Source organism: Pieris brassicae, chromosome 10 (assembly GCF_905147105.1).
Source record: "Pieris brassicae chromosome 10, ilPieBrab1.1, whole genome shotgun sequence".
In the NCBI taxonomy this organism is placed as follows: Eukaryota; Metazoa; Arthropoda; class Insecta; order Lepidoptera; family Pieridae; genus Pieris; species Pieris brassicae.
In genome coordinates this window covers 12,975,633-13,002,942 of record NC_059674.1, presented here as the reverse complement: position 1 = coordinate 13,002,942, position 27,310 = coordinate 12,975,633, and the positions used below count along the sequence as shown (strand labels likewise).

General features: G+C 32.3%; 2 protein-coding genes across 6 annotated transcripts; both read left to right on the top strand.

The window, feature by feature from the left end:
* Positions 1-19,142: 19,142 nt before the first annotated feature.
* On the top strand, positions 19,143-21,959 carry LOC123715570 (trypsin-1-like). The gene is made up of 5 exons (XM_045670698.1): positions 19,143-19,295; positions 20,076-20,439; positions 20,653-20,908; positions 21,008-21,157; positions 21,784-21,959. Exons 1-5 carry the CDS (start codon positions 19,238-19,240, stop codon positions 21,937-21,939), a joined length of 984 nt encoding a protein of 327 aa, XP_045526654.1. The 5' UTR covers positions 19,143-19,237; the 3' UTR covers positions 21,940-21,959.
* A 38-nt stretch (positions 21,960-21,997) lies between these two features.
* LOC123715571 (trypsin-7-like) lies at positions 21,998-25,870 on the top strand. Of its 5 annotated transcripts, XR_006754449.1 has the most exons (7): positions 21,998-22,347; positions 22,853-22,957; positions 23,041-23,047; positions 24,024-24,261; positions 24,541-24,581; positions 25,098-25,241; positions 25,569-25,870. XR_006754449.1 is itself a non-coding variant. In XM_045670699.1 (6 exons), the coding sequence occupies exons 1-6, from the start codon at positions 22,155-22,157 to the stop codon at positions 25,728-25,730; spliced, it is 849 nt and encodes a 282-aa protein (XP_045526655.1). In that variant the 5' UTR covers positions 21,998-22,154; the 3' UTR covers positions 25,731-25,870. The 5 variants fall into 5 exon arrangements, 4 of the variants coding, with proteins under 4 accessions (XP_045526655.1, XP_045526656.1, XP_045526657.1 ...); XM_045670699.1 differs by lacking the exon at positions 24,541-24,581; XM_045670701.1 differs by lacking the exon at positions 24,541-24,581 and having other exon boundaries at positions 22,098-22,253; positions 22,845-22,957.
* The last annotated feature ends 1,440 nt before the right edge of the window (positions 25,871-27,310 follow it).

Below are 27,310 nucleotides of genomic sequence, written 5' to 3'. Positions count from 1 at the left end.
ACTGCTATGTTGACAGCAGCGCCCTCGAAACAGGATCCTCCTTCACCACGGCAATGCTTCAGCGCACTCCGCAAAACGGACTGTTGAATATTTGAATATGGCAGGTGTAGAGATAATGAGTCATCCACCATACGGTCCTGACTTGGCGCCCTGCGACTTTCATTTATTCCTAAGAACTAAAAATAAAATTCGAGGTATTCGCTTTACGTGCCCTGAAGATGTGGTGAAAGCGTAAGAAAATGCCATAGAAGAGACCACTGCCAAGAAGAATGGGTCCACTCCTTTTCTCAGTGGTTCTATCGAATGCGACGAGGTTTAGAGAGGAACGGAGATTACTTCAAAAAACAATAAAACTGTTGGCAACTTTCTACATTAAACCGTTTTTCATTTTCTAAACATTTTCAGTATTACCTAGGTACTAGCGGATCCGACAGACGCTGCCATGTACATGTCTTACATACAAAAAAAATCAAATCATGTAAATAATTCTCGACTCCTCTTGAACACACAAAAAATTGCGTCAAAATCTGTCCAGCCGTTTAGGAGTTTAATTACTAACACACGCACAGAAGATGTATATCTATATATATACACCATCTCTTTATTTGCTGTATAGATAAATAACCTAGGTACCGACAGCAGCGCCAGCCAGGTTGATTTGTGGATCTAAACCATCTAGGGTTCCACCCAAACGCATACAAAAAATTCAATAAAATCGGTCCAGCCGTTTAAGAGGAGTTCAATGACATACACACTTAAAGCAGCAATATATAAAGATATAACAGATATGTCTAATATAAGGCATTTAATCTAATAATATATTTATCGGTTTTTGTATTTAGCAAGATTTCAATATATTTCAGTCTTGATGAGTAATATTTAGATAAATTTTTTTATTTTAGATAGATAAAGGATTTTAATAACCACCATCATAACTCATGGGTCAGGGAAACTTCTGCATTTTATATATTTAACAATTTACTTACGAAAAACACTTATTGAACGGATTAAAGCTATGTATTATTATTAAAAACTTATACTTATATTTAAATATAATAAACTTATGTTTAAATAATTATAAGTTTTTAATAACAATACATAGCTTTAATCCGTTCAAAAAGTGTTTTTCTTAATGTGTAAAAGCTATTTTAACAAAAGACAATTTCCTTACGTCTAAGATTACGAAACGAAAAAAAATAAGGTTAAAGCTCTCCCACAGTGGGGCTGATAAGGTAGCAAGACCAATTTGTGATTTACGATACACCATAGACACCATATGGCAAAGAAAACGAATTTCGCTAAAAAATCACTTCCGATTCTCATATAAATTCCAATCGATACTTATCGAAAGCGTAAAGAATTGCTTCCTATTTCTTTGCGCTCTTTTTGAACTCTATATTAATTCGCATTAAAGTTTATTTTAGAATACAGTGTAGTTTTTGTTAAAAATGAAAGTATTGAATATAAAAACCTTATAAAAATATTCAATTTATAACGAAAAGGTGGTTAATGTAACATCTTTAGTAACATGTCCACCTTAAGGTTTATAAATCGTAGTGCACGGTCTTTGTTGTGACTTCTAAGGGGAACAATTCGTTAGCGAGTAATATCGAGAAGTTGAAGTTAAATTACAGATTACACAAGGTATTCTGTAATTTAATTTATTGTGTAAATCTGCTGCAATAGCATTATAATGTTTTTTGTTTCTTTGTTTGCGTATTCAATATACGCAAATCGCGGGTAAAATATTTTTTTTTTCGACAACATAGGTGAACATGAAAATCCGTGAACTTAGAACACCTACTAGAGGTAGGTAGAGCACAAAAAGTGTTCTGTTAGTTATTAATAATTTTGCTAAAAATTGTTAAAATAACAACAGAAAAATTAAAAATCTGCAATTATACATTTTCTTCTACCAATAAAATGACCTAAAAACCTGAGCTGATACAGCTGAGGATCATTGTAACTATTGATAATATCTAGGCTATGACAAACACCTACATTCTGCTAAACGAAAGGGATGAAATCTGGTCTAGGCTTTATATCCATTAGGTATAATTAATGTATAATCTAAGTATTATATAAATAACAACAAAAATCGTCAGTGTGATTTAATATCTTGAGTTTATAAATCCAAAAGAATATGATCCGGACTTAACGTACATAACTTTTTCTAATAAATACTAATAATGGTAAATCATTATAGAACTTTTGTGTCTGAGAATACATCTCCATTTTTATACTCTGTTCACAAACTCAAAATTTCAAATTTGAAAAAGACAATATTTGATAATGAGATACAACTTCTATTCGATTCGTACGAGTTCTAAATTCAAAATAACTGCAATAAAAAACAAAATACCTTTCCTAGAAATAAAACTTGTTATTATTACGATTAGTATTTTGAATATAGAATAGCGATCTATCGAATCGGAATTTTACCTTTTCTGGTACAGTTTCGACTGTACGATACAATCTCTTATACGGAAGTGCCTTATACGTTCGCGTTAAGAATTTGCGAAAACAACCACGAATTATTACTGCTTTCCGCAAAGTACAGTCACGGGTATAAATGAAATAGATTTTTGCATCACACTTTCATAATCATTCGTTTTGAATTTAAGGATTAATAACTTTCCCGAAGCTCCGTTTGCTTACATATGTAGTGACTACGGACCTATATCTAACTGCGATATAATTAAGGAGTTATTAGTAATTCTATTTAAATAATATTTGGTACAGCGGTAAGTTTATTTGGCCTTTGCATAAGCCTCATAATATGAATCAGCGTAATGCTGTGTTTTACGAAGACCTTTTGGATTATTGCTTTCTAAATAATAAATAAATGACCCATGTACTATTAAGTTTTGTACACATGGAGTTTTCTATCATCATTATTTTCTTATGTTATATATAGTTAAAAAAATAATTTTGGTGCACTTTTTTAAAAAAAGGTCAAAGCTACCGTCACCTTATTGATATTTGAAATGTTGGTCATTTGGTATTTGGTATTTTATATAACTAAGCAAAAAAAAAATATATTGGCAGGATTGAAAATAAATATCCTTAATGTTATATCGTAATACTATACAGCCATAGCCTTCATCAATGTAGCCTTGAAGAGGTCAAATGCTTCTATTCGCTAAAGAGATAATATTCTTACGCGTAAAGTGTAAAAGCACAAAGATTTTTTAATTCTATTCGTTTATATTCCTACCTATAGTATGTATAGTTTTGCCTTTAATTGTTTTTTTAAGGAACAAGGGGCAAACAGGCAGAAGGCACTAGGAGAAACTTTGCCGGCATTTTAAGAATTGTTACGCTTTTTTCTTCAAGGACGCTATCTCGAATTAGTTCGGAAATACTTCAGTGGCCTGCTGATTCTACATAGGCGAGGCAAACATTGTGTGATATGAAAAACTACTACATCATTACCTAAATAACTAGAAAGTTCTAAATTCAAATAAATGACTATCGATAGAGCGTGATCGCTTTCGCTTGCGAGTGTACACCGCAGTTCAAATGTAAGATATACACCGGTTATCCGGCGAATAGTTCAAGCCGGATATCCGGGTGACGTCACACTAAAAATTTCCCCACGAATTGTTCGCTAACTGGCGAGATGCTTGGGACATTTTCGCGTGAAGGTATTCGTATCGAGATTTTTACATTAGATTTCTTTAGATCGAATGTTGCTTTCACTACCTATTGTGTAACTACTTCCTTTGTAGTGACAAGCTCTACACGTAGCGTATTGGAGCCCCTGACCTGCAGATAGATTCCCGATGAAAAAAAAACTGGGCGTTCGAATGAATTCATTTGTTCAAGAAACATATTAAAAAAAACTAAGTACTTGCTATTGTAGCATTACCAATTATAATTTAAAATACTAAGCAGGGCAACGGGCTTATAGTTTTCGAGCGATCTCTTTAGGCAACCTTTTAAGTGTTATATATTTTTTTAATTTCCTACTATTGTGAATAAAAAGATAAGACGTTATGATCACGAAATATTTTTTACTTAAACTCAAAAATGAGCAGAAAAAGTCATTTCTTTTAAGAAAAAATATTGGTACAAATAACAACTTAAAAGTCGCAACTATCATTACACCTTGTTAACCCACGACAGCTGCCTCCTTACAACAATAGAACAAGAAAGGGTCAAACAGACCAACTGGCCACGGGCCACTACCGGTTCCGCATTCAACCGGTTGTAATGGGGTGAACATACATTGAGGGGATCTTCATTTTTTTCGTAGGGCAATCAATATATTGCAATAACTCAGTTGATCTAACAACAATCTCGATCATTACCAGAGGTACACCTCTTCTTATTATATAATTTCTAAATATAAATCATTTTTAAAAGAGTATTTTAAGTTCTCGTATAAAATAGTACGGTACTTGCCATGACAATATAAAATCTCACAAATGTTATTCGTCAATGTAGCTGACTGTATCTAATTTACTTTTAAAAAGATTATAATATTATTTTTAAAAAGACAGTTGGTTGCCACATTGCACATTTTTTAAGAAAAAATATAATCGCAATTTATTTCATAAATCATGGTCGCCATACAGCTGACCGTGTCCACGGCTATTCAAGTGTGTCTATGCAATCGATTATTATTAAAAACCCAATAAAAGGACAGACAGATGGACACACCGATAACTATATTTTTTATTTATTTGCGTAAACAATGCCATATGCTGTGAAGGGTTACAAAAAGTTCTTATATTGATTTTTAAATTCGAAATTCAAAACAGATTGTATAACAGGTGCGACATTTTTTTAAAATCAGAAATCAATTTTAGGGCATAACCTACTGTGTTAAGTTTCTATTATCAAAGCATCAAAGCAAAGATTATCAATATTTCTTTTTAACCGACTTAACATAACCGAAGATGTTTGATCAATGTTTTCTTTTAGGAAGAGGTTTGATCTTATATTTAGTATGTTTGCTTATGATCAGCGATTAAACTAACTGGCTGTAGCGGCTTGTCATACTCCAAACGTAGCTATATATATATAGCTCTATATATATATATAAGCTAAGGGCCATATTGCAATTTGTATTTTAAGTCACACATTCCTCTTACGCACTTAAAACTAGATTAAGTTAAAAAAAATACGGACCGTTAATAACGTTATTAATTACGACTTCAAATTTCCATAGCCAATGGATCAACAGAATACAAAATATTACAGACTATAAATTTAAAACATCAAAGTCGTAAAAATAATCAGATGGTACCAGTCATGAATTGGATTTATAAAATCGATAAAAACCTATATTCAATATCGCGTGTGCCACAGAGATGTATTACAAGAAATAAATATTACGTCACGAATAAACGCAATATAATAAAAGCCTTTTATTTATTGTAAAATCAAAGTAATCTTAATCCTATTATATACTTAAAATTACAACTACTTTACGAAATAATATCTCGAGTAGCCTAGTGGCTTCAGGGTGTGACTGTCATCTCTATGGTCATAGGTTCGATTCCCAGCTGTGCCAATGGATTTTCTTTCTATGTACGCACTTTACATTCGCTTGAATAGTGAGAAAACCGGCTTGCTTTAGACCCGAAAAGTCGACGGATTGTGTCAGGCACAAGAGGCTCATCACCTACTTGTCTAATAGATTGACAAATGATCATGAAACAGATACCGAAATCTGAAGCCCAGACGTAATGTCTAATTAGTGTGCGGAGGGGCCGTAGATAATAGCCTGTTTATAGAATAAAGGGCGCTACATGGTCCTAGATCTGACATTTATGCATTTTCTTTCTAATATTTTTTTATCCAAGGTACAAATGCATCGCCCAAATCCTTTGCCGGTTTTTTTCATTGCGCGTTAAGAAATCTAATTTACGGCTTGAGTGCCGTATAGGGTTTGGGTCAGACATATTTCTAAGTATTTATGTACTCTTTATTTCCGTGTATTTTCATGTGTTGGTTTATTTTTGTTGTTGTGTTGTGTATTGAGTTGTCTATCTACTTTACTAAATATTTAAATTTAAAAAAAATCAGCTTTCTCTAAGTTCATTTATTTTATAATTTCCGCAAATACGTTACTGTATTGTAGAAATTAAATGGTTTAAATAATGTAATAAGGCCCTAGAACATTTCTGTTTACGTTTATTCTATTTAATAACAGGCTAGACTACTTTTAATGATACCTTCATACAATCACAGATACGTTTTAATAATTCCTTTTACGTCCTTTGTTTTCCTAGTACATATTTTATTTTGCTTTGAAAATATAACTTACTATCTATTTAACCACACTATGATTATGTGATTATATTATAATAAAAACCATTATTTTGACCAATTAAAAATTAATGCGTGCGAAATGTATAAAAATAGTGACAAGATTTTTAAATAAATTTTACACAGATACAAATCATCGAACGTTCAAATAATTTAAAAAATCGAACGTCATACTTTAAATACGCGTCATTTGATGATCGGACGTTATTTTTTTAAAATCGAACGTGTTATAGACGGTTTTAAAAAACTTCTACACTAGCAATTTTATCGAATGTAATTCTTTTTAAAGAATCAAACGTCAAAAACAGGGGTTGCTATTATTAAAAATCACGTATAGAAACGTAATCTATGCTTTGTGAAAAACAGGTTTTTGGCCAGCTGCCTCAAGAAGGGGTCAGACTAGATTGACCAGTCGAAATAGACAATGTCCAAAAATGACCCTAACCGGTCACAACCGGTTTAAGGGGTTAGTGATAGCTAACGATTTAGTCAGTTTAAAATTTGCATTAGAGTGTAGTGGTCAATCTGCGAAAGTAAGTATTTCATATTTTACGAAGACGTTTTAGTTGTTTACCATAAAATTATTCTTCATAGACATTTTAATCGTTTTCCCGATATTGTGATTCCTATAGTTTATGGTATCTATTGTGCTCTGTAAAACCGATACCAACTTCCAATGTTTGGCGGGAAATGTAACTCAAAAGTGCCGACGACAAAGATTATAACTTCGTCTAACGACAGATTTAAGGTTGTTCTGAATGTTGGAATTGCGTACTAGGAATTTTAAATATTCAATTCAGAGTGTTGTAGGTAGCTTACAAGTTTAATAATAAATAATCCAGCGGCGCTACAACCCTAAATGGGTCTTGGTCACAGATCGCATCCATTTCTTCGATCGCTTTTATTTTATAGACAAGTAGGTGATCACCCTTCTGTATCGCTCGCATTTTATCGATGTTTTCGTCTGAGACATGCTCCTGTCCTCACGATGTTTGCATTTACCGTAGGAGCAAGTGCTAATTGCGCTAAATTGTAAGCAAAAGAAGGACTTTAGGTATGAGAGCCGCACGCTGAAGCCAACACTGCTCTTACCTAGACCTAACCGGTCATTAATTCCTTATCTGATTTCTTCGTAAGATGAAACTACTAAGTAATCAAAAGCACTTTCGTATTTTCGAACCAACATTAACTTTGCCTAAAAATACCATTAAGACTAACCGCCATAAAGATACTCAACGTCCAGCCCATTAACTGTTTATCCTAAGAAAAGAAACCCTTATTTTAAAAAAAACCGTTTGCAAAAAGTGTCCCACAATTATCACCTCTCCGTTTTGCTCAGCAAATAGAATTAGGCGTGAATTGAATTAGCCGAGGAATTAACAAGGATAATGCTGGCCTTTTCCCTTATTTTTTCCCTTTTTCCGTTTTTCTGACGGCCCTCTTCAATGGGAAATTTACCCGCCAACGAAGCGCGCGTTCTTTATTTGAATTTTTTTTTTGGAAAGTGCAAAGATTATTTACTGAATCATCCTTATTTTTAAGTTCTAATTAGATACTTATTCGTTTTTCAAAAATACAGTTATGTACGTTGTGGAAAAAAGTTTTAGTTATAAGTTCAATGCTTATTGGCAGCTATGTGTCAACGGAATTGGATTAAATTGGAAGTTATTAAATTTTTACTCAGTCTGAATGTTGTATAATCCTAATAATTCAAATATAAATTTAACGATCCTGCATCAAATGAGATTGTAACGATTTTCTGTCTTCCTAATTCAAAAATTCCAACTCAGCAAATTTGTTTACTTCAAGGGGGTTTAAAGCCCTTTCTTAAAATGTCAAAAGAAGGCGAATTTCCCTAAGGGGTGCGGGCCCCTTAATTATATCTTTTAATGTATGTCTGAGTGCATTTTTAGACCCTCTTTATGTAAAATTTTAGGGGAAAGAGGGTGATCGAAGAAATTAATTACGCATTTAAGAAGTATGTATTGTTTTATAAATTAGTAAATAATGTATCTATTCAGAACTTTTGTGTAGCTTTGGTTTAGCTTTCACTTATTAGTATTTCTTATTACATCGTGCAAATTTTTCGTTACTTTAGAATTTATAGTACACTATACATATATGCGCGCGGTAATATATATTTATTCTATATTTATATAATTTTTTGTTAGAGACTTTGTTTATATAAATTTAAAATTCTTTAAACCTTAAATTCCACAAAATACAAAAAAGCTTTCTTCAAATCCAACTAGAAAGTTTTAAACTATACTTATGTTATTGAATTTATAATTTGATTTGGGGCACTTCAGGGACAGATAGCAGATCATCTACTCGCCTATTAGATGAACAAATGATCATGAAACAGATACATAAATCCGAGGTCCAAACCTAAAAAGATTGTACGCCACTAATTTTTTTTTACAAAGAAAATTGCCACTATAATTTTTAAGTTACATTATAAATCAGGTGACATATATAATTTACTAATTGTAATATTGTGTCTATAAGGTCCGAGTAACAAATCTGCTGTAACAAACCCGAAATATTTTTATATCATGCATATATGCGATATAGCTACAAAACAATCTATTGTTTAAGCTCAAGGCCCGAGTCTAGAATAAAATCGACTGTGTTTATTTAAAAATATTTATAATATAATAATACTTTAACAGTAGAAAATGTTCAAAGATCCTTTATTTGTAAAATAATTACATTCGCTTAGTGAGGTAATTTTGAGTCTAAGGTTAGTTAGTGCTATATAAAATTAATTTACTAATTGACGCTAAGGTAAAATTTATTCTATGACAATTACGGTAATATAAACAAAAATATTACACTTAATTTAATTTTTGTGTTGGCATATACAAAATTTATCTTTTGCCAAAACTTAATAATAATTTATTTTCATGAACATGGTACAAAAATATCATGGTGGTACAGTCTGAACTTTGCATACTCTGCCAAACAAAGCGGCGTGCAAATTTGTCTTAAATAATGATTAATGAGCCTTCGATTCAATTGCTAGAGGTAGAACTCTAAGACAGTTTCCAGCCAATATTTTTATTCAACGCAATAACAATCGGCACACTGTAGGGCTTTGAATTGATCATAACCCGAGATGTTCCATAAAAATACATCCATTACAAAACATGTAAGGTTTCTAATAAATAAATTAACTTTCAAGAGCAGCGAAATGTAACAAATCTGTCTCGCGAAATAAAACGTAAAATGAAACAAAATTAAACAGCGAGACTGTACCACCCGCATCTTAGCAATTTAAAACAGGGGACGAGCTCATTTATTCCTTCTTTTCCCCCCCGAAACACCCTTTTACAACGACTTTTATACTTTGACCCCCCACCGTCTTGAGTTTGTTGAAGAAAGTATACAGCAAGTGCGGTTTCCGTGGTCCCGCCTTCACTGGTGGTTGAGGGGTGTACCCCTAAAAAATGGGGACCCTTAATCGAGGAAGTATCGTCACGGTGGAATTATTTCTTATTATTATTAGGGCTATTGATTTTTTCTATACCTAAATATAATCTAGATAGTATCGTATAAACACATTGCCAAGTTAGAAGAGTAAAACTAATAACGGTTTTATGTTATACCTATAACATGTTATGGTAATAATTTAATATAAGTATGCGATTCTTATCACTGAGGTCGTAGGTTCGATGTGCACCAATGGACTTTCTATGTGCTCGCTCGTATGGTAAAGGAGCATATCGTGTGAAAACCGAAATGTTCCAATTCAGAAATTGACGATATGTGTCTGACAGAAGACAGATCGCCTTATTATGACATAAAAAGGATTAAATAACGGATGCAATCGGAGACCAATACCCCTCTTGATTATTATTTACTAATGATTATAGTTCATAATTAAATTTAGAAACACTAAATTTGTACATTAACATAGTTCTTCTACAATCAGACAGTATACCGCTCACAGCATCGCCTGTGTTTATGGTATATTTTGGCAAGATATTTCGTCCTCAAAAAGATGCGTTATAACGTAAACTAAAACAAAATTATAATAAACCATTTGGAGTTCGAAAAACTTTTAAAAATCAATAATTTTACAGTTTTTTGGCTACCTACAGATAAATAATATTTTAAAAAGCTGTATTTTTAAAAGCCGACTGTATTTTTAAAAGTAAATCCATCTCGCACCCCGTCTCAAGACGGTCATTCTGTTGATAAGGCTTAATTATACTTGAGATGCTTTTTAAAATTTGCGCTTAAATTTATTTATACTTTTCTAGCACGCGAAGCCCAAAATCTAAGTTGTATGAAGAATACTTTATATTAAACTGATTCGGAATTATTAGAACTAATTGAAATGAAATGAAGTATCTGCGAGTATCTTCTATATCTAATCAAGTCCCAGTGTAACTATGTCATATGCAGCCATAATGCAAAGAAAACTTTTAAGAAAATTTACAAGTATAGCAACATGTAACATCACTAATGTATGATTTTTATAGACGCATATATTATTGTATTTGTAGTCTTACTCCCTACTGTTCCTATTTCTAATATTTTTTAAAATTACTAAAAGTCTTACATAGACTTCATTGAATTATAATTACGCGCTAATATTATCTGCAAATGTGAAATGAGTTTGCGCAGTTTTTCAAGTCTTGCGATGATGCCAGCATTTTTTCATACGGAAATTTTGAAAGCATAATTAATCGCTCCAGCGCTCCACCCGGCTTAATTGAATCACTTACCCCCCTCTAAAGACCCCCTGGAAAAACAACCCTTTCTTATTTTTCTACCCCTGTGCAAGACGATAAATCCTACTGAGAGACAGCGGGGAGAAATCTTGATATACAACCTCTTTTAAAAAACAACCTCGTTCGTAAGTCAAAGCAAAAAGGTTGAGTTTGCAAATCTCCTTCTTGCAGATGTCAGCTTGTAAAATTTTGTATTTGGAACAAGAAAAACCCTCCGCAATTCTTCATTCGAATACCGCGGGCGGATTTAATAGCGCTTTTAGACTGAATCTTACTCGTTCATAAACACTTATACTCCCTTTTAGAGAGAAAGAATCTAGAATATTTCATTTAATATTAATATTTATTTTGTTAATGGACTATTAGCAATGTAACATAAGAAAAAAGTTGTTTGTATAATATATACAAAATTAAACTGATTAGTTATCAATATGTTATAATAAATACCTTCATTCGTTTATTTAAGGTTAGTGTTTTTATGAAACCTTGTTTTGTGTAAAATCAAATCTAGCCACTCATATACGTTTAATAAAATTCAAATAATATGTTTCAAAAATAGAACGACGAATACGTCACATGTGATCACACATTGACCTAGTCACGAGTCACGAATATGTGAAGTTCAAGGACCCCAGCTATTTTCACAGACAACACCTTTGGTATTTTACTACGAAAATTCCACAGACTGTATTTAGTTAGAAATATTTCCCTATTTATATACGATTTTTGTGTTACAATTGTTACTTAAGGTTCGTTTTTCGTTTAAAATACTGTCATCTTCTTTGTATCTATTTTTGTATTAAAATTAATTATGATTTTTTTTAAAACTAATCTTGTGTCTTCATAAAAATTAAAGTATATATTTTATTTATTCACATAATGTACATATTTAGTTTAGATATTTTTTGAAAGACTATTAAAACAAGGATAGGCTATCATAAATAGGAAAAAAGTTCACATGAACAAAACAAAATGTATAAAATATTACATCCTCGAATAAGATAAAAATACTCATTTAGCGAGAGCAAAAACGTCATTAAAACAGCCCATTGAATTTCCAACAAAGAAACCCCCACTTCTGACGTTAAGGTGTGACACACTTTTATTCTTAGGGGCCTTGCCGGCCACCCTATTTTAAAAGAAGCCATCTTGGGTTGGGGGTCGGATCCACCCCTCGGGGTGAGTGGGGGACACAGCCACTGTTGTTTTAATTCTACCAAATATCTTTTGCGAATACCTTAAGAACTTTTGATATAATTTCCTTTTGTATTTATAAGGTGTGAGTGTTTTGTATTTCATTTGAAAGCTGTCTTTGTTTATATATTTTCTAACATTAATTGCTACCATAGATATAAAATCATTGTTATTCATAGTCTCAGATATTCTGAAATACCTATTAAAAACAATAATATGAGTTGTTCAATCAAGTTACATATATTTAAGTATAAAGTTCTGTATAACACTACTTTATTAAAGGGCTCAATTGTAACTCAAATCTTTACACTATCTGGATTTACGTATAGATAATAACAGTGTAAAATTAAATAAAACTATATTTTCTTGTTTTAATTGATAAATAAAATAAAAAAAATCTTCAAGAGCAATGCTGGCTTCGTAGGTAAGCTCTAAAGCCCGTCGTCGTGAGTTAATACAATACTACAACGTACACTTATCTATAAAGAAGGAAATTTTCTTCTTCATATGTATAAAATATACGACGTGAATCAGGCCTAGAAGGCCGTATCTATATATAAGGCCGTATAAAAGAGAAATGTTGTAGGCTCAGAAGCAATCTAAGATTAAAATTATAATGTTTTTATAGGAATTATGAAAAGAAGAATTCCTATCGAGAATTTAAGAAAATAAAAGTACAAATCCGAAGATAAGATAAGAATAGAAACTTTTTATCTCTGAAACGGTAGCAGTGAGTATTGGTAAAGTTAAAATCTTTATATTCAAATAAAACCGTTTCTAGTGCGTCAAAGGTATGCCCGAGTCCACTAGCGTTCAGGTAAATTTTAATTTCTATGCAAATGAAAGCTTTCGTTCAGGGTTTAATCTATGCCGTTGCGAAACTTAATGAGAGGAACTATTCTTTGTAGTTTTAGATTTAAGTGCCTTTTGAGAACTTTGTGGTTATACGACCTTATTTACATATATATCTGGATTTAGGTACAGACCGAACAGCTTTATAAAACAATCGATAGATGTATTAATTAATAAACTATCTAAAAAATCTGTCAAAACTCTCTGATTTATAGTGCAAATTATTACATATAAAATTCTCGTGTCACAATGTTCGTTCCCATACTCCTCCGAAACGGCTCGACCGATTCTTAAAATTTATATATATTTCAAACCCCTAAGTGATAAGTGTCACCCCCCAAATTTTATTCATTTGAAAATAATTTTTTTTATGATACATCATACAAAAATACGTACAACCCTTAATTGTCACCCCTCTATGACAACCTTATTTTTTATTAGTGTAGATAGGTTAAAATGTTTCCTGTAAATAATATACATGGCAGAACGACGTTTGCCGGATCAGCTGGTATAATATATTTTAGTTATAAATGTATAATAATATAGGCATTCGAGCAACATTTTCCGCAAAAAGAACCGTCCATTCTCAACCAACTATATATTACCACAAGACTACAACAGCTATCATTTACAAACGGTGTTCAACTGCTATGGCCATATTCCCAGGAGAGAACCTAATAGTATCGACAAACTGGTAATGGTTAGTGGTAGAGATGGCAAGAGAAGTCGGTGTCCATCGCTTGCAGGTCTGACCGAATTAAGCCATGTGATGTGTCTCAAAATCCCAAACGCCCTGGACGCTGAGGATAGAGTGGCGTGAAGGCACCAAACGTATCAGTTAGGGCTTTTCAATACACTTATGACCTTCAGTAATGAAGACTACGAAGAAGAATATTATTCCTACATGATTTTTAAATATTGGATTATTACTTCATCAATGTCTTGTACTGATTATATTTTGTTCTGTTAGATTTTTATTTTAAATTTTTACCCCTTGAGCATCACGGGTAAAAATTCATCATTTAGTGGTAGAAGATGGTCCTCCAACATCTCTATATGTTACTAATTTATTTTAGAAGATTTTATTTTTCAGATGACTGACGACGCGGTTGAGTGAGGAAAATAATGAAATTATTACATATTTGTATGCGATAAAATTATGAATTAAAGTCAATATGATAACATCTCCTTTATACTCGTAACCATAAAATCCATTCCTATTAAAATTCTCCTTTATTGCTATCTAATTTTAGATGATGTCTTCGAAATTACTACGTTCTGTTCAAAATCATGATCTTCAAAATTTTGGTGATTTTTGCGATGTCGCACAAATGTTTGTGTAATATTTTATTCCCATATATACAATAATTGAGTGTTTGAGTTTTCTATAAAACTGAATTGTCAAAAGTGTTTTCTATGGAAAAATAGACTCGTAGCAATAAGGTATGGTTTGAATATAGAAATTCGTATATTCTAATCTTCTTCAATATCCAAACAAGTTGGAATAGATTCTAAGAAACATCTTATTCCATTTGAATAAAATAAAACTAACACAACCCTATTATAAAAACTGCAAATAAATTATTTTAAAGCTTAGCTTAGCTCAGCAATGTTACCATGGTTACCATTCTTTTTACATCGTAACTATGGCAAAAAGTATAGTTCTATCGTGTCCACTGTTTATATTAAGTCTGATTATGTGCCGTAGGTATTTGGACAAATTAACTCTTATCCAGGATAACATCCGGTGTATTATACACAAAAATAATATATTTATTTTCAAATCGCAAACAAATAGTAGCGGTATTTAATCTCCCATCGCCAGACAATTACAGTTTTTGTTCGAAAAACGTTAGTTCGCTCCAAAACGCCAAGATCACGTATGGTGATAAAATGACAAAGTTTTCGCATTAGCGAAACTTTTATTACACTTATCTGTGGGGGCAGGTAGGGGCAAAAATACACCGAGCAAAATGGCTGACACTTTTTAATTCAAACTGATCTTTTCGGCATCAGTCAATGCATGAAATGGGTAGATATTTTAATGATTAATATTTAGAGTAAACAATATTAAAATTACAATTAGTTGCTATTTGTGACCCGTTTAAGCCACTAAATCTGTTTTATCTGTAGATCTATCCTATATAGGTTATATTATAATCATTATTATTTAAATAATAAAACGATCATAAAAATTAACTCTAGAAACAAACAACGAGCGGACATAACACCACAAAGTTATCTCGTCCAGGCAGCTAACGCACAAAAAAAGTATTGTCAAGAGTGCGATATTTGTTTTTATTCTATAGCGATCTTCTTCTTACGCTTATCAAAAAAATAATTATTTATAAATTTATATTGATAAGATAATCTTAGACTGGATACAATTTATACATCCAAAGTACCAGGGCATTATAAATGGGCGTCTCTCAGAATAAATGACCGAGGCCCCCCGAGTGGAGCCGAACGCGGCGCTAAGCAACGGGAGAGTTTACGACAATGCCTATAAGAAAGGCTGTGTTATAAAATTTGCATTCGGCTGGCGGGTGATGCAGGCAAGAGTTTTACTTGGTATGGAAGGGACTTTTTATGATTAAATATGGTCCATGGCTATAATGGGGTCATGTTATTTAATAAGTTCTTACTAGTCGTTAGTAAATTTCAAATACCAATTTAATTTGTTCATATTCGCACTTAAATACAGCAGTATTGTTATAGCGTTTTACGGTATCGAGACAAAATGCAAAAACATTTCTTTACGTAATTTATGTATCAAGAAATATGTAAATGGTTTATTAAAACCTAAATACACAGTATTTACAATTTTATTAACCTACATAGTAATAATAACAACAAATAAAGCAAGTGTAGTGAGTTGATCCCTTCAAATTCGGTTCCTTTGGAGTAGACTCTTGTGCCGTGGGGTTCATGAGCACAGCTGCTAATTGAAGATTTAAGTTGGCGCTTGGTTGATAGTACCGGTGAACCCAGATCTGGTGTAGTAACGTATCCTAGATAGCTCATTGGCTAGTGTTTTTTTAATATAAATTCCTGTACAGGTAAGTACATACTGAGGCAGGTATACTTTTTTGATGTGAAAATATTCTTATATTCTAGATTTTATACTAAAAAAAGCCATTTCCACACTGTCGTATCTCAAAGTGGGGTTGTCCAACCTCCTCTCGCCTCGGGAGGTTTTTAACAGGAAAAAGGAGGGAAGGAAAATTTCCATTTTCTTAAGTCTTTCCAGCGCTCTGCAGGTTTTGATTAACGGACGTAGGGCGAATTTCATTATGTATTCAACCCCCCCCCCCCCCCCACCCCCTATTTACTGGCCTGGGGAGGTTCATCGATTGAAATGAGATACCAAAAGGCTATTGAAGGCTTTGTCTTATCATACTTTAAGATATTGGTTCTTCTTGACTTTGAGTTCATTTGACTGTTAATTGGTGCCCACGACGTCGTAGAATGAAATAGTTTATACTCGTAGCTTAGATGTATTAAATCGTTTAAAGTATATTTTCTTTTGTTCGCCAGTTCCTACTAATTTCGTATCTTTCTGTGATTTCTTACCACAGTATTATACTGTGGTAAGAAATCACACTTACAAATTATAAATTTTAATTCGATATTTAATTTAAAAAAATAAAAAGCTACTACATCACAACCTCGCAAGCTGGTCGCGGTTGTTGAGTTAAATTCAAGATTAAAACTTTAATTATGAGAATAACGCAAATGCTGCCTTTTATACAGAAGTATTAGAAATAAATGCTTCAATATTTCATTTTATTAGTCTCTTTCTACGACTCCTGTATAGCATTCCAACGGCTTATATAAAGGTGTAATAATCAAATACGAACATAATATTGTAATGTGGTTTTATTATCTGAGTATAATTTAAAAAAATACTAAATACGATTAAATCGCAATATATCACAATTATTTGTTCTAAGTTTAAAATTATAGCACTGTTGCGAAGTTTCGTCTACTTTAAAGCAAACTTTCGAACACAGGGCTTCAATTCAAATAAAAATCACACATCCATACACATTAATTTTACTGGAACATTGTTAACAACGTTGTTTATTCGGTTTTAAATACAAAAATTTAAACTTTGTGCGTGTGAGTGAGTTGAATCCATGCTTGAGTTAAGAACCAATTTGTGTACAGGAATTTTAATTAATTCGATTTCACTTATTTGAGACGTACAGAATTTTCGTTCACACCATCCAAGATCGCCGGCTTTCTAAAACTTTCTATAGCGATATCGACAGACATTTGAGTGCTACCTGCAATCTCGTAGTATAATACGTAAAGCCGAATTATTTTAAGAATTCATCATTAGAGTTTCTTCATCGATAAAATATAATTAAAATAATATTTATTTCTTTGACTATGAATAAATCTTACCTTAGACCTGCATGGGTTTGTCACAGATATGCTTTCACCGTACGACAGAGTGTTATTTGCATGTACATGGAAAATTTCTTAGTAGACGGGGTTGGGGGTTGGTGGTCGATGGTTTCAGGGTCAAACTACTTTTTTTTGTAGTTTAAAATTTATCCAACGATTTCGTAATTTAAGTCTGAAGTCTGAGTTCTCATATTTAGCTTAGTCTTCTGTTATAACATTATTCGAACGTGTAATGTAATCTGAAACCCTCGATGATTATGTTATTTTAAATTATATACAGCTATATATAGCGATATTCTGAACCAATGACCAATTGTTATATAGCTTAATTTTGAATGAGTTTTTTAGATTTTTAAATTATTTTTTATACAAACCCGTCTGACAATGATGAACTCAAAAAAGAATTGTCTATTTTGGTACAAATTTCGACATTTTTTTTTTTTGGGTAGATTTTTTTTTATAAATCGACGCCATTTTATTTGATCTCGTCATATGGGAAGCAGTATAAATACCATATGGCAAAAAGTTATCCAACATTAAGTATTAGAATTAATTTTTTATTAGTAATTGTGTAGTATGGTCTTTACGCAAGGGTATTCTATAAAGTGGTGCTATCAGTGGCTTGATTTGAAAATATACATTATTATTTCAAAAAAATAATTTTAATATTACGTTCTCTAAGATAGTACTTTATTGAAAATTGTGATGTTCTAATAAGAATTGCCGTATAACGTTTGTCAAGTACTCCTATTCCCCGATAGATGGCGGAGCATTCTTTAGCGATTAATATTTTTGAAGGTAATAAGACATTATTCGCTTAAAACAAATAATATATGTTACTTAAAAGATATAATAAATTTGAATTGTTGATGTTATGTTTTATTATGTATTTAATGCAATAAACATATTATTATCGTCAAGTTTTAACATAATATTATATCCAATAGGTGGCGCTGAATATGAATATAATTAAAACTTCATAAAACAACAAAGAGATGTCGCTGATACGTAACATTAATTAATAAAATTTATCATGTCTCGTTATTCATAATATTACTTGGTTACCTATATGAATAAAGTTAGTTTGGGTTTAAAGTTGTTTTATTAGGTTAATTTTAGTCACAAAACAAATGTTTTAAAAGCATGATTAATTGAAAGAAAGTAGATTAAAGCTACTTGTATTATTATGTAAATTATTTTCTTTCAATGTGTTAAAGCTATGTTAACCAAAGACAATACTAAGCATCATTAATTTTACTTTTGTACAGCTTAAATTAAAATATGACGGTGCAATGATCTGAATTCTCGATGGATATCATCAGGCGAGTAATTTTTAACTAGTTATAATACATGTTGTCTAATAATAATAATTAATTGACTAGTTTATAGAATATATGTAACCTACATACTATGTATTATTATTATTATTGCAATGTAATTTAAGAAATTTATAAAAGAGAAAATATTACATCCTTTAATATTTCAATAAAGAATCATAATGTCGGCAATAGCTGAAAAGCTTACAATATTAATTAAACTTCCTACACGTGCAATCTTTTACCATTAACTGATAAAACATTTGGTACCACATATCGAAAACTCATTTCTTTGCCAATGGAAAAATCTGTGATTTTCCTTGCAATCACAAAGTCTCTGTACGATTTGTCTTAACAAATTGTTAATTTCACGGTAAATTATTAAGACGAAATTAAATTGATCAAAATTATAAAATCTCGTAGTTTTGTACCACGCGTGGAAGTATGATCAGATATTTTTTAATTGGTTTTTTATTATGTACCGAATCTGTAAGGTTAGAAGGTAAATTTAAATTATATATTTAAAATAGTTTAATTTAATTTGCAAATTGGCTTAGAAGATATGGTAATATAGATAAAGCATGTGAATTTTTTTTTTCGTTGATTAAAATGTAACCAATAGCGCAACAGCCTATTTAGGTCTGAGCCGCAGATTTTTGTATCTGTTCCGTGATCATTTCTAATAAGCAAGTTGGCGATCGACCTTCTGTGTTAGACAAACACCGTGGACTTTTTAAATCTAAGTCCAGATCTTTCACGATGTTTTCCTTCACCGTACAAGTTTTAAACGCGCACAGGCAGGAGACAGAAAGTCCATTGGCGTACATCTACGGATCAAACCGACCACCCTAGGGATGAAAGTCGAGCGCTGAAACCACTAAGAAAAGACTGCTCATATTCGTTGATTAATGTTAGATGAAACAAATGAATGAATCAAGGCTGACTTTAACTTCCTTGTACATAAAAAATAAAACAGTCTTCAACTGAGTACTCTTTCATTTTTTTCAGTAAAATACGTGTGATAAATAGCGACAACGTAGTTTAGTTAAAACGGTGCTCAGAGACTGATATTTTTTTATAAATAAGGAGAAAACATTACAATTTAATATGTTTTTACCAGCCGTTTTAGGTGTGGAAAAGATATTGTTTTAATTTACGACGTATTCAACAGATACAACAGATATACGATAACAATTTTTATGAGAATGGTCATAACAAAATGTATAACAAATGTATCTGTAGAAGCATACATCAAAGTTCAATAAATTTTATTGAATTTCAGAATATGACCTTCTAGTAATACCAATTCCCAAAATAAGAAACACGAAACGACCAGCAGAAATACTTAGAATCCCAAAGAAACACAATAAAAATGAGGATCTACTAAAACTCGACCTAGAGAATTATGACGAACCAACAGAACTTCCAGACATAGACAATTTAGATTTTGGTAAAGATAAAGATTTATATGCAAGAGAACTAGTTCAACAAATACACAATGGATTCGATGACTTAAATGGAGATATTAAAATTGTTGGTGGTTTTGAAGTAGATATAAATTTGTATCCCTATCACGCTGCGTATGGAACGAATTGTGGCGGCGCTATTATTGACAAGCGATGGGTTTTAACTGCTGGACATTGTGGGTAAGTAATAAATAAAGAGATAGATCGTTAGGATAGCAAGCGGCATAAAACATAAACCACCTGCGATGTTGAAACAGAGATTATAGTATAACTAACTCGCATAAAACCATCGATGAAAATGACTTTACCTTAAAATAAGTCTCAAGAGGCTGTCGAGATTACGTTTGGCAAATATGTTAATAACTATAAAATTTACGCTTTCTGTTTATCCAGGAAAAAACCGTTCATTCGAGTTGGATCAAAATATCTGAACAAAGGGAAGAAAGTGTCAATCAAGCGTAATTACATACATCCATTATGGGGAGCAAAATCCAAAGAACATCCTTTCGATTTCGACTTCCAACTTCTTGAACTATCTGAGCCTCTTAAATTTGATGAAAATGTCCAACCAATAAAATTAGCCCATATAGAGGACATGGTGATCGGTAAAGTGGTCACCGTCACGGGCTGGGGAAACACAGAGGAGAATGTAAGTAACATAATTAATCCACTATATTTTTATGTTCAGGTGAATTTTAATATCTTTATGGAAAAAAAAATAAGTTTGATTTCTATGGTCTTATTTTAGGGTCCTTATTCAAGTGTGCTGCGTGCTGTGCGTGTACCAATAATTTCAAAGGAAAATTGCCAACACGTTCCATTTCCGTACTTCCGAGGTTCTTTAACTTCTAGAATGTTTTGTGCCGGATTTACAGAAGGCAAGAAAGATGCTTGTCAGGTAGTTTTATTGTTATCAATCAATATTGAATTAGGAATGCATTAGTAGTGTAATATAATTAAAATCAGTGGCGCTACAACCTTTTTATGATAATTTGTTTATCTAATAGGCAAGTAGGTGATCAACCTCCTGACACACGGAGCCTATACACGCCGTCAATTTTTTTAGCCTACTACATATTTATGTAACTACAGTTTTTAGGTGGGACATCAAGGATTTTATTTAATGTGTCGTATAAATAATATTACATATAATTTTTTGAAGTGAAACTTCTTTATCGATGTTGGAAAAAAATTACCTTCACGTTTTTTGGTTACGTGCATGTTCTTGTCCCTATCACAGTTGATTCGAAGAGATTCGAAGCCATTAATAACAAAAATATATAGTAACGTTAACAATGATAGTAATAATTCTATTACAATTAATGAAATTCTGTAATAATCTTAGTTGAAGTAAAATGAAATAATTGTATTATGTGTATTGATTAAAGTTTATCTAATTTTATTTTATTTAACCAATATCTGTAAAGTTGCATTTTTTTAAAAATAAGGTCATAAAAAAGTTTCACATCTTACGTGTGTACACTAGTACACGCTCATATTTTTATTTTATTTATGTACATACAGGGTGATTCTGGTGGTCCAGCGGTTCACGAAGACAAATTACTGGGCATGGTATCTTTTGGATATGGTTGCGCGACTCCAGGTTCCTTTGGCGTCTACAGCAAAGTAGCGAAAGTACGGCATTGGATCAAAGAAATAACACGAATCGATTTCGATTAAATACTCTTATATCTGTTGCATTTTCAATTTTATAATTATTTAACTTTAAACGTGTACATTGCATTTGGTTTATGCGTAAGTAATTCTAATCAAAACTATATACATTGACAGTTTCAAAATCTTAAAAGATTTTGTGACCAAGTTTTTTTATAATAATTTGTCTCCTTTTTAAAATTTACTTTTATATTTTTATTATACACGTGTTGGTGAAGAAAATGGGTATTTATTTAGAAAATTGTAGTGCGTTTTATGTGTTTGCTATCAGAAATGCTTACAAAAGTAATTTTCGTACTTCGTATAGTAGTAGTATATTGGTTAGTTATTTTGATAAAAAAATTCATATAGAGTTAATTTTAGTGTTATATTCAAGTGATCTTATTATACAAAGTAATGTTTATTTTACACCTGGTACGTAGACAGTATATGTGTCATCCAAAAAATTAGTGGCGCTACAACTTTTATTCCTCACATATTAGACCCCAGAGATGAGACTCGCACGCCGTAGCCACTACGCCAATACAATATTTGTCATAGCTTGACTTATAAAAGTAGGTCTGGTAGAAATAAATTCAGTTGAAATCAGTTCGCACGAGTAAAATATAATAAAATAAAAATAGCCTATATTCGCGTATTATAAATGATTACATTAAGTTTCTGTTATCATTGTTTTTAATATTAGTCCATGACCTACGACGGAGTGAAGGCTTCCAAATTCTTCCATTTGTCTCTCATCTTCGGTACTGTTTTTCATTCCTTCCCGGCTATATCTTTTTAGGTTTCTGGTGGGCGTCCTCTCTTTTTTATACTGGCCCATTCCATGTAAGACTATTTTTGACCCAACTGTTATGGCACCAGTACTAGTCTTAATTTCCAATTCTAAAAAGCATTTCATAACTCTAAAACAGTATTTTAGGGGGACAAAAAATTACCATAGACAGAACTCCATATCAAGCAAATTATGGTGATGTTTGTGGCGCTGTTATAATACATGCGAAATGGTTGCTGACTAGTGCACATTGTGGGTAGTTATTTTTTTTTTTGCCAGAAATTTGCTAAGCCATTACAACATCTACAGTGATTCTGACGAAACATTGTTTTCAGTTAACAGGTACAAATGGCGGATGAACATATTTTGATCGATACTATTGCTCTTTGATTATTGTGTGACAAAAAGCTGGACAACCAGGACTGTTCTGTTGAACAGAATGTTGCAAACATTTGCCTATATCCGGAAGATATAGATATTCGAAAAATTAAATATTTAAAAACGTGTATATCTTAATAATTCAATAAATTAACTTACTAGTTGGCATTTAAATTAAAAACGTAGTGATTATTTCGTAAGAACTGAATAAAACGACGTTCTTAAGAATTGCTCAAACAATCTTGTAGGCACTTAATTGATACTAAACAGTTTAAAACAAATTAAACTGAATATTTTTTTAATGCCTGTTAGCCTTGTGGTGGCCTAGGTGTCACTCGTAACTCTGATATCGTGCGGTAATTTTTAATCTATATCGAATTTATTTTTGTATGTGCGCAAAGAATACTTAATCGTACGGTAAAGATATTTTGGATTATGGTATGTCTAGTTTAGATAAGTATCAGCTTCTATCAAAGAAAATATATTAGAGAAATATCAATCTGGAGATAGAGTGTTCAGACGAACTTCTGAACACTCCATCTCCATCCACCATATCTAATAGCTGCAGCTGAGTTTCATTATCGGAGGTCAAGGCAAAATACAAAATACCATCCGTATCACTTCGACGTCCGTCGTTCCACAACTGAGCGTTTTCTAAGGCAGTTTTTGCCGCGCGCCACCACTATGTGGAACCAGCTGCCCACTGAAGTAGCTCCGAACCAATTCGACTTAGGGTCCTTCAAGAAAAGAGCGTACCGAGAAACCGGTAACGCACTTGCGAGCCTTCTGGCAATGTGAGCGTCCATGGGCGGTGGTACAATCTTAATTTACTTAACATCAGATGAGCCTCATGCCCGTTTGCCTCCTATTACATAAAAAAAATCCGAAGCATACTGTTGCAATGTTACTGGATTTTTAATAATATCTGATATAATTACAGAGAAAGAGATTTCATAAGGACTGGAAGTAAGTTTCGACTTAAAGCTTCCAAAACCAACGTCAAATCCCACTTCGTTCACCCGTTGTACGGTCGACGTCATACATTCGACTATGACGTGCAGCTTTTAGAACTATTTCGAGAGTTACATTTTGGATGGAAAGTAGGCTCTATAAGAATTAGTCATGGAGTATGTGGGAGCGATGTTTCTGTCAGTGGTTGGGGGTATTCGAAGGAAAAGGTAAGAAATATATTTTAAATTTTTGTACAAATCGGGCTATGTTATAATTGCTTTCAATTAATATGAATTGAAAGAAATGGAAGTAATATAAAGTACACTAAGCGCTCACATTCCCAGTGTTGTGGGCACCTAATCTCTTCCATTTGACATAACATTTACTAGTAATTTTCTAAAGAAGTCTGTATATTGAAAGAAAACACTTTTACCAGATTGAAGCTATGTATTATAATAAACTTATAATTATTTTACATAATTTTAAATATTTTCGACGTTTCGCAGTGCTTTACAGCGTGCGTGGTCACGGTGACTGAGGACAAAAGGTGATGAATGTCAAAAAGTAAAATTGCTGTAGAGAAAGTTGTGTTATCTGTATTTATTTCCCCGACGTTGATATCGACTAAGTTGATATAGTCTGTATATTGCTATTTAGAATAATTGACTAAACATTAAAAGTTTTGTTTCATTGTACAATTTTGAAGTTGAGAAGCGAAAACGTTTCATATAGGATATCTTAAGAATGGTGCGTTGGGCACTTGTTACCATTGCGTGCACAAACAGTAAAATTAATTTTGTATCAGTTCTTGCCCGGTTTGTTAAGCAAGTGTTTTAAATCTATGAAATCACATTCACCATTTACATACAGTATATTGTTTATATTTTTGATTATCTTGAAGGGAATATTTATAATTAATTAAATTGATTTATTTAAATTACATTTATTTTCCAACATTAATTTTAAACAACTATTTTTAATAACTACTGCTGTTGTTTTTAACTATAAACAAATACGAGTCCATCTCTTTAATTTGATCACTGAGCAGAGCTTATTATTACAGGGGGATTATAACGATATCCTAAAACAAGTGAAGATCGAGATTATACCGTTAGAGGAGTGTCAAAAAATTCAGAATTCCTTCTATAACAATACATTGACAAACACAATGTTTTGTGCTGGCGCTGAAGACGGAGATGCTTGTCAAGTTAGTTTGAAATCAATGAATGTTTCATCGATAACATGTGAAAAGTTAATTTGTTTTTTACCAAGGTCATTAAAACCCATATCAAACTAAACAATTATTAAAAAACACTTAATCCATGTTATGTAATAAAGAAGTGTGGGAACTGTGGAAAATAACTGTTACAAATACTATTCTAAAACCTTGATATTTTGTAGTTTAATATAATTATTCCTGCCCTTTGCGATTGAATAGATCCAAGTGGACTTAGTAGGTGGCGTAGCATACTAGAAACATAAGGATTTCCAAACATGCGTATCTTGATATAACTATACTATTGTATACTTTAAGGGAGACAGTGGTGGTGCTGCGGTATCTTATGGCCAATTGATTGGAATTTCAAGTTTTGGATACGGTTGCGGAAGAAATACACCAGGCGTTTACATCAATGTATCTCATACAAATATACGCTTGTGGATTCGCAGATTTACTGGCATTTACATCATAAATTAAAATTGAATGTCAAAGAAAAAAACGGTCCCATTAAAGTTATTCAAAATATCGCTTCACCGTCCTCTTTACACTATGTCTTGCTATACCACAATTTGTATTAAATGTTGAAAACAGCGTGTTATAAATTATCATGTTAAATAATAAACTATATTGTAATAATATATAATTGTTTTTGATAATGTATACTAGTGTAGTGTGGAGATAATTTTCACACTAAGTCCTGGCTAATTAAGCCAGCCTAGCTTCTTTTTAGAAGCTCAGAAGCTGGGCACTTCGCAGGCTTCACGGATCGACTTCACTGCTCCGAGACCTTCTGTTTGTTGGGAAGCCACAGCCACTTTCCAGGACTAGGTGGGTGACTGATTCCTCTGCACCGAAAGACAAACCAGGGTCTGTCTGTCGTGCGTAGGGAAAAGATATGTTTGTTACAGAGACAGTATCATTATTTTGAGATTATTTGTGTTGATGCTTAGAATATTATATAGAGGTTTGTATAATGCTCTAAGTAGTTCGGATAAAAAATGTTTCTTACGAACGTTGCCTTGGCGATGAGAGTATGAATTTATTTCTAGAGAACGACAAAATATACGACAATATATGTCTAACTTTTATGTTATATAATCAATCTGTTAATTCATAATATACTCAAAAACTTCTGCATAGAGTTTCGTTATATGCATTCTAAAACAATAATGCAAAACTGGTTTTGTATAGAAATATACCTTGCTAAATTATGCTTTGAAATCTTTATTATATCGGTGATTTAAGACGTATCAGAACAACATCACGAGGGAACCGGCATGCGTTAAACCCAAAAAGGCGTGAGACAGTCGAAGGCCCCTATTTGTCTATTGCACAAAAACGGACCACGAAATAGATACAGAATTCTGATGCCCAGCATACCTTAAAACTCGTATATTTTGAATATAGGACAGAACGCAGTCGAAGCTACAAGTCAACCTTTACCTGTATACAGATATTTAAAACAGTAAATTTCATTATTCAGCGTAAACACTCGTCTGATTTTAAACAATCTTGTCACTTATACGCATCTATACAATAGGGAAAGTACATAGGCTTCTAGAACAGTGTTAGTCTAGTGTTTGAGCGAGCGATTTTGAATCCTGAAGTCGTGCGTTGAACCAAGGGCCTATTCCTTCAATGTGCGCAATTAACACTCGCTTGCAAAGGAAACCATCGTGAGGAACTTTACGGCACAAAGTCAACGCTTAAACACAAAACAAAAGACTCCACCTACCTGTTAAAAAATATTATTAAAACAAATGATTGTGACATTAGATAAATTTAAAATATTTGAAAACCCGTCAAAAGTTTATTTATTTAAAGCCTTAAATAAGAAATACAAAATATATACATTATAACTATTATTTTTCTTAATCTACGATAACCGATTCGGTGTGCCTACGGGCAAAGGCCTCCCCCATTATCCCTGATCTTTCCAGCCTCCTCTTTACCTATTTTTCTTTTATGGCCTCTTGGTTGCCATAGATGTTAATTTTCATTTGTTAAAACTACAGAATTAATATTTAGACGTTTATATGGTTTTTAATTCAAAAAAG